The 7505-nt window shown below is 41.1% G+C and overlaps 1 protein-coding gene across 4 annotated transcripts in view; it reads left to right on the forward strand.

Annotated features, from left to right (window-relative positions):
- FAM131A (family with sequence similarity 131 member A) overlaps positions 1-7097 on the forward strand; it is a 75727-nt gene extending 68630 nt beyond the window's left edge. For all 4 annotated transcript variants that reach the window (XM_066603381.1, XM_066603370.1, XM_066603353.1 and 1 more), the window contains 3 exons: positions 1207-1389; positions 1815-1943; positions 5901-7097. In XM_066603381.1, the coding sequence (XP_066459478.1) occupies positions 1207-1389; positions 1815-1943; positions 5901-6304 (716 nt within the window). In that variant the 3' untranslated portion in view covers positions 6305-7097. The remainder of the gene's footprint in view (positions 1-1206; positions 1390-1814; positions 1944-5900) is intronic.
- Positions 7098-7505: the final 408 nt, after the last annotated feature.

The following is a 7505-nucleotide window of genomic DNA, read 5'->3' on the forward strand; positions in this document are numbered from 1 at the left end:
GATTCTCCCTCCTTATTTGATTACCTGATGTTTGTTTTCCAGCACTGTCAGTGTATGTCTGCTTAAAAACGAATCCGTTCAATATGGAAGGTAGATGGAACCAAATGGATTGCTTTCCTTTTTCTTCCATAGGCCATAGACTTTAATGCAAAAAAAGGAAAATTGCTTTCCGTTTTGGTTTTCGTATTTTTGGGTGGAAAACAAGTACTGTAAGCTCTGCTTTTTTGCACACAAAAAACGGAAAGCAAATGGAATGAACTGAAATAGAAACCCATATAGAGGTAGAATATGTATTGCTCTATATGGGTTCTATTTTTAATCAGTTTGCTTCCATTTTTTTTCATTTATAAAAATGGAAAACAGAAATTGATTGCCCGACTCTGATGTGAATTTACCCTTAATCCCCTTGCTTTTTAAGCAGTTTATTTCTTTACCCTTAGCTACTTTTTTGCTAGGAGCAAAATTTCCACTTTGTGATTTTCAAAGATTATATGTCACTTTAGTGCAGGTGAAAAAAAACTAAATTAAATGTCATTTGTGAGGACCTAATACTGCAAACATTGCACCATTTTTTTTTAGCAGTGGTTACATTGTAAGTCCTTGTGGCATTTGTTTAACCTGATTGGATGGAACACACATTAATGACTTAAAGTGATTGGGTGTTCTGAGTTGAGAAGTTGGACGTGTGATTGCAGGAAAGCCAGTTACATAACACATCTTTGGCGCATGCTACTCACTTCCTCATTAATTCTAGAACATGACTCAGTTCTCAGTCTTAGATCATTATGTTGAATGCAGCTGAGGACCTGGGAGGGAAGAAAAAAGCAGATCACTGACTTGGTTGAACAGAAGTGGCCATTGTGGTCTAGGGAGAAAACTAACCACCAAGTGTTCGGACATCTAATGTGGCCAATGTGTGTTGTGGGTCTTCAGATGTTAAAGACCACGAAAGTCTACAATACTCACCAACCCTAAATATAGTGCATCAATCCCTTCAAAGATCTCTGTTTGACATCTGTATTTGTGCAGGTAGCATTGTAGCCAAGCCACCATGAATTAAGTGTTTACACTAAATTCGACAAAAGGCAAGGGCAGCCAATTACATGTACGTGAATACACATTGGTATAAATGGCTGCAAACAAACACTGTGATTTGTAGGGATATAATTGCACTCCTGAGTCTTTTGCCTTCTCTCCATGTACCAGGAATTTCACAGGTGGTAAAGGATCATGTGACCAAGCCTACAGCAATGGCTCAGGGACGCGTAGCTCATCTGATTGAATGGAAGGGCTGGAGCAAACCCAGTGACAATCCTGCTGCTCTGGAGACTCACTTTAACTCATACTCACATTTAAGCGAGGGAGAACAGGAGGCCAGGTTTGCTGCAGGTGAGAGAGAGATTTGAAAACAATTGGCGACTAAATGTGTGAAGGAATATTTCACTCACTCTCCTTACCTTCCCTGTGCTCTCTCTTTCAAATGGCTCGCTATTGTTTGTGGTGCTTTATCCGTAATTTTCATTGCTTTCGCTTTTCTTGTCTTCTTCCTGCGAATGCCATTTGTCAATATCATTCCTTCTTTTTTTGCTGCCTAAAACAATGTTCTGGCCTTTTGCTACACTTTTCCCATGCATTTTTCATTGTGTGCCATACTTGTCCTTTCTTCTTTCTTGAAACGCGTTCCCTGCTATAAAATCACTATTCTTATTTATTTCATTCCTACATTTTTGAACTATCTGCCACTGCTGTCTACACTGCTCTGTGCTGGTTCTCTTTGCTCTTCCTGTTTCCATTCTGCCTCCCTATACTACCAGGCGTAGCTGAGCAGTTTGCTATAGCAGAGGCTAAACTCCGTGCTTGGTCATCCATCGATGGGGAAGATTCTACAGATGATTCTTATGATGAGGATCTGCAGCCTTCTATGGAACCTTCCCAGCCTACAGGTTAGTCTCTGCATATTTTATGAATACATAGAGATCCCCATGAAATTATATTCCGAAGTATCTCCTTGGAAAAAAGATATTCAAGAAGTTCACCCTTTGTTTTTACTATAGCTACTTCTTGTGGCAGCTTTGACTGTAAAGAACTCTTTCAATAACCCCTAAAGGACCAGGCTGTTTTGGTCCTAAAGGACCAGGCATTTTTTAGGGATTTTGCCCATGTGGTGGTTTTACTGCCCTATTTTGTTTCCTTCAGCTACAAAAATTTTTTTTGTTGCATTTTGTTTTCCCTAACATATAGGGCTATTTTTTGTATCTTTTTTTCACTGCCTTGTTTTTTCCGTTTTCTAGTTTCATTATGGGTAAAAATATATATATTTTTTTAAATGTATAGTCGTTTTTGTTTTTTTAAATTAGTATATTTACACTAAAATAAAATATGGGAACGGTTTCCTCATTTTGTTTCGGAGGTTTTGCTATATAATATGTATAGTTTTGGATTACAGCTTGCATATGGCGACTGTTTTAGTTGGCGTCGGTGGTGGGTCATTTTCGCTATGTAGCTTGTAAAGGTTAAAAACCGCTTCTCTCTTCTCCTCCAGGTCCTCAGCTATGTCTGACAGCCGAGGATCCGAACTGCTCCTACTTAATTGTAGGAGCAGAGGCTTTAATCCCATGCCGTAGATCTTCTGTAGGTGGGGATTAAAACCCAGGACCAAGTGCCGTATATTTACCGCACTTGGTCCTTAAAGGGTTAAAGAGACACGACTGTAATTTTGTTTTCATTCATGACGTAGGTATTCCCCAGTGTATATATATATATATATATATGGGCTAGTGTTACCTTGGTTAGTTATTTCTTTGTCTGAAACTGCTGAACTCTTTCTCCTCAGGTGATCATGTGATCTTAATTGTAACCAGCTCAGATTTACTTGGGTTCATGCTGTCTGAAGCTAGTCAATTTCTCAGTCCTTGTGATATTGCTACATGGACCCTACCACAGAAACTGCCAAAACTGCCTAGAGGGAAACACAGACACTCCTATCACAGTTACTGATGATCATACAGCTCCTGTCACACAGGCCAAATGCACACAGCACGCATGGATTCCGCGTGAGGAATCCTGCAAGGAATCTGGCCCTGACCACGATGGGTGACCCTGCGTAACCGTCGTCTTCCTTGGCAGCGTCCGCATGGACCTGTTTTCTTCCGGCTTCCCTGCATTGCAAATGGTCCGCACGGCTTGCCGTCGGACATGCACAGCACAGATTTTTCTTTTTCAACTCCTGCTTTTCCTGCAAAATCCGCGGCTCGTCTGCAATGTCCATCACGGACGGGCTGCGGGTCAGATGGCTTCTATTGACTTCAATGGCAGCTGTCCGCGCGGGAACCACAGTAAAATGGAGCATGCTGCTATTTTTCATCCACTGGTGTGCATGAAGAATAATTTTTCCATAGCATGCTATGGAGGCGGATGCCCGCTTTGGATTCCGCAGCAAAAATAAGTTCGTGTGCCTGAGGCCTTATAAGAAAGGAGATCACAGCTACATGGTTTATAACTTATTTAGGTGCATATAGAAGGTAATAATTAAACTGTCCCCCCAGCAGACAGAAATGGTATAATCTGTAATTAATGCTGCGCTGATGCATCATGGGATGGATTTGAAAGTGAAAGTAAAAAATCTCATTCTCAGTATGGTGGCTGATAAGTATCAGAAAGGAGGCTGCACAGCATAGAAGTAACTGCAATACATACAGGAGACCCCAGAGTGTGACAATCGAGTGAGGGGCAGGGATGGAAAAATGTATTTTTGCTGGAGTAGCCCTTTGAGTTATGATGGAACTGTCTTTTCTCTGCACACATAATGTCCCCACTTCTGTGACACAGTATTGATTTTGTATACAGTCATACCTGTAAAGTTCAATTCACATCATTTTTAGTGTTTATGTTCAGATGGTTCCAAACCTTTTCAGTTATATGCCCATACAATTGCATACTTCTGCTATAGACTGCCATTTCAAGAAACCAACCTATAGTTGTATTTAAAAGTGCAGTCAATTATAGTTTTCAATAGATTTATAGTTGCAGGATCTCAGCATGTCCCAGCCAAACCTAAGACCAAAGGGTATGTCGGTATATAGTCTACCTTGGGAGATTTTTCCGGTGTGTGCACCAACAGTTCACCACTGTATTTGGCCAAAGCAATATGACCTCTATGGGTCCTTTTACACTGGTCAGTCATTCCAATGACTATATCGCTCCTGTCAGTGAATGGGGGCGGAGCATACCAGAGATCTCTTCTGGCCCGCCTCCATTCACAGTAAACAGGTAGTTCTTGATAGATGAACGACTGCCTGTTTACATGCCTGCCTAAACTGAATAACGAAGGATAAGCAAAGAAATTACTGTTCGTCGTTCAGTCACTGGCAGCATTTACACTGGAATAGAAAAAAATGTTCTGTGTAAAAGGGCCCTAAGGTATCATTTTTCAGCTTTTGGCTATAAGAAACACTTATCAGCATTTTATTACTTGTGTTACCTAAAAAAGAGATGCACTGAGAATTTGTAAGCTGTACTAAATATACGACTACTAAGATGTTTTACATGGTATTACTAGACATCGTCCCATAACTAGGGGATCAACGTGAAAACCGGGCTTATTTTGGATTAGCCCTTTCATATTCACCTTCACTTAGCTCGTCGAGCTCCATGCAGATGCAGGTATATATATTTAAAAAAAGGGGGACGACAACTGTTTTGTTCTGTTATACATATTTATTATAAAAAGGAAGCTACTGTCACTAAAAGAGAGGACCAATAGATGTGTTGGCATATAGGTTTAATGTACCTTTTATATGATGCATCGCTATATACTCTGGCTTTCAATAAAGAGCTTTTAAAAATAAATATACAATTAAACTTTTTGAAAGCTCTACAGCATGTCTTGTGGATGACTGTTTGTTTTATGTGGTAATAGTATCAGTATGGACCGAGTAAGCTATTGTTATGCAGAGGAGAGATACAACACACTTGTTGAGAGTAATTGAAAAAAATGTTGTCCATTAAAAAGGCAAAACATAGCAAAGTAGCAGATACCCACCTCTCCCTACTCCCCACTCATTCCCTATTGCTGCTCCGGGTCTCTGATGTGCTATTTTGTTTGTAAAAAAATTACCTTTAAAGGGAATTTTCCACCAGGACAGACCCATTGACTAAGAACATCAATAATGTGTTCCTGGAGGAACATGTAAGAAGGCCCTACTGCACCCACTGATTGGTTGCAGTATTTCATCATTAGTTCTTCAAAGGTGACATGAATGTGGCTACAAAGTCTGTTCTGATCAATAAGAGTAGGAGTGGCCTTTTCTACCAGAGGCAGTTAGTGATGCCAATCAGTAAAGGCCCATTTACACGCAACGACTATCACTCAAAATGCATTCAAAGGATGGTATATGAACGATCATTGTTGCGTGTAAATGCTGTCATCGTTCACTCTTTAGCTGAACGATGATTTTATGGTGAGCTTAAAATCTTTCGTTCAGTTGGAGAGAGATAACAGGGACTGCATGCTGTTTTTTGCACAGGAGTCGGAGATTACATTGTATTCTGCTGACAGCCTGTGTGAGAACAATGCAGCTGTGTGCGGAGCTCACGCCACATGCTAGGCTCTGCAAACAGCTCCTGAAGGCCCTTTTACACGCAAATGAAGCTGATAAAGTGCTAATGGATATTAGTGTCCATTAACACTTTATGCAAAACAATCGATAAAACTGTCAATCTTTCAATCGTTTGAAAAATTGTCTTTGCCTGTAAATGGGCCTTACGTCCATCAGCCTCCACTTGCATTTTGTTTCCAAATAGATGCTTTTCAATAAAGAAAGCTGTCCAGGTTACAGATCATTTTTACATGGATTTTTATGATGTTGTTTATAATGCTTTTTCTTTTTTAATCTTTGTAGACTTCCTGAGTCCAGTACAGAAGGATTTGGTGTCTTCTCGTATATGCTGCTGTGACAGTGACTCCTCGCGTACACTGTCTCCTGAAACTCTTTGCTCCAGTCTCTGCAGCCTAGATGAGGAACAGCTGCTCTTGGGGTCTCCAGCTCAGATGGTTGAAGAGTCTTTACTCATAAAACCACAGTCAGGTCTAGGTCCGTACGATCGTCTCCAAGATCTGGAATGTGAGGACTCTTCATATTCCATGTCCTTCTCTGAGTCTTGTTTAAGTCCAAGTGAAGACGAGCTGATTTCTTTTCCTACACTGAGTCGAGGGTCTGAGGTGCTCACTTTGCGTAGGAAGGGCTCTGATGTGGTTTCTTCTGGTGTGGTATCCCTAGATGAAGATGAGGAGGACCAACCCTGACTTAAACTGCCACTGCCACCCTCTCACTCTCCCAGTCTCCCCTTTTTTTCTGAATTACAGTATCACTTGATTTCAGAGAATTATGGACTAACCAGAGGGCATTAACTCCTAAAACCATTACAGTTCTCTTTCATGTGCTTAATTTAATTCCAGCCTATTAATTCCAGCCATCTTGATTTCCCTTTCTTTGGTGATTTTTTTTTTTCCCTTTCACTATTTATTTTTTTTGTAATTTATTTTCTTCACTTATTTTTTTAAATTTATATACCCACAAATAATTGCCTGTTTGGTCTATTTTGCATGATCCTAACCCTAGGGCACTGCGCTGGTTCAGTGGAGGGCCTTAAAGCTGTTGTCTGCATGTCTTGCACTCCATTCTATGCCACCTCCAACTGATGCCACCTCCAGCTTGATTTGTTGGTGGTGGATTCTGGATTAGGAACAGTGGCAGCACGGCTTGTTCCTGTCATCTCCTGGATCTGCTCGCAATTCTGTGGTTCCCTCTGCACCACAGAATCCAGGCACCAGATGTGAGGAATATGGGGAATGTTATGGATTCTGTGACATTAGTGCAGCCTCAGGACTGTACAAGGACTTGTGGAGCTCCGGTGACACTGTGGGGACCCTCCTCCCTGTGAGCTCTGTGGGCGCATGCTTTGTGCAGAGGAGACCCTCCTTTTCTAGCATTTTGTACGTGTCTGTTTGCTGCTCTTGGAAGGTCTTGTGCGGTAACATCAAAAATTTGTAACTCATTTTCCTGCGTCTATGAAAATATATGACCGGCTGTGTATATATAAATATATATATATAAAAAGCAAACAATGGCCATTGTTTGTTTTTATTTCCTTGTTAGTATTGAAGGTGGGAGATTATAAGAAAATAATATCTGTAAAGCCGGCTTCACACGACCGTGCTGGACTACATATGTGGGAGGTCCGTCTGTGAGCCCAGCCAGCGACCCTGTGTACCTTCCTTGGCAGTTTTTTTTATGTTTGTATTTCCTGCACTGTTACGTAGCGATAACACGGGTACCCGCGGCCCAAACACAATGTTATTTGCATATGGGCTGCAGGTTGGACGGCCTCCATTGAGTTCAATGAAGGCCATCCACATCAAAATACAGCATGCCATGTGAAGCTGGCTCAAGGATGCAGTCTTCTGTATTTTCACAGATCTGTATACCAGGTTCATTGAACATGTG

The sequence above is a fragment of the Eleutherodactylus coqui genome, chromosome 1 (genome assembly GCF_035609145.1).
Source record: "Eleutherodactylus coqui strain aEleCoq1 chromosome 1, aEleCoq1.hap1, whole genome shotgun sequence".
NCBI classification, from domain to species: domain Eukaryota; kingdom Metazoa; phylum Chordata; class Amphibia; order Anura; family Eleutherodactylidae; genus Eleutherodactylus; species Eleutherodactylus coqui.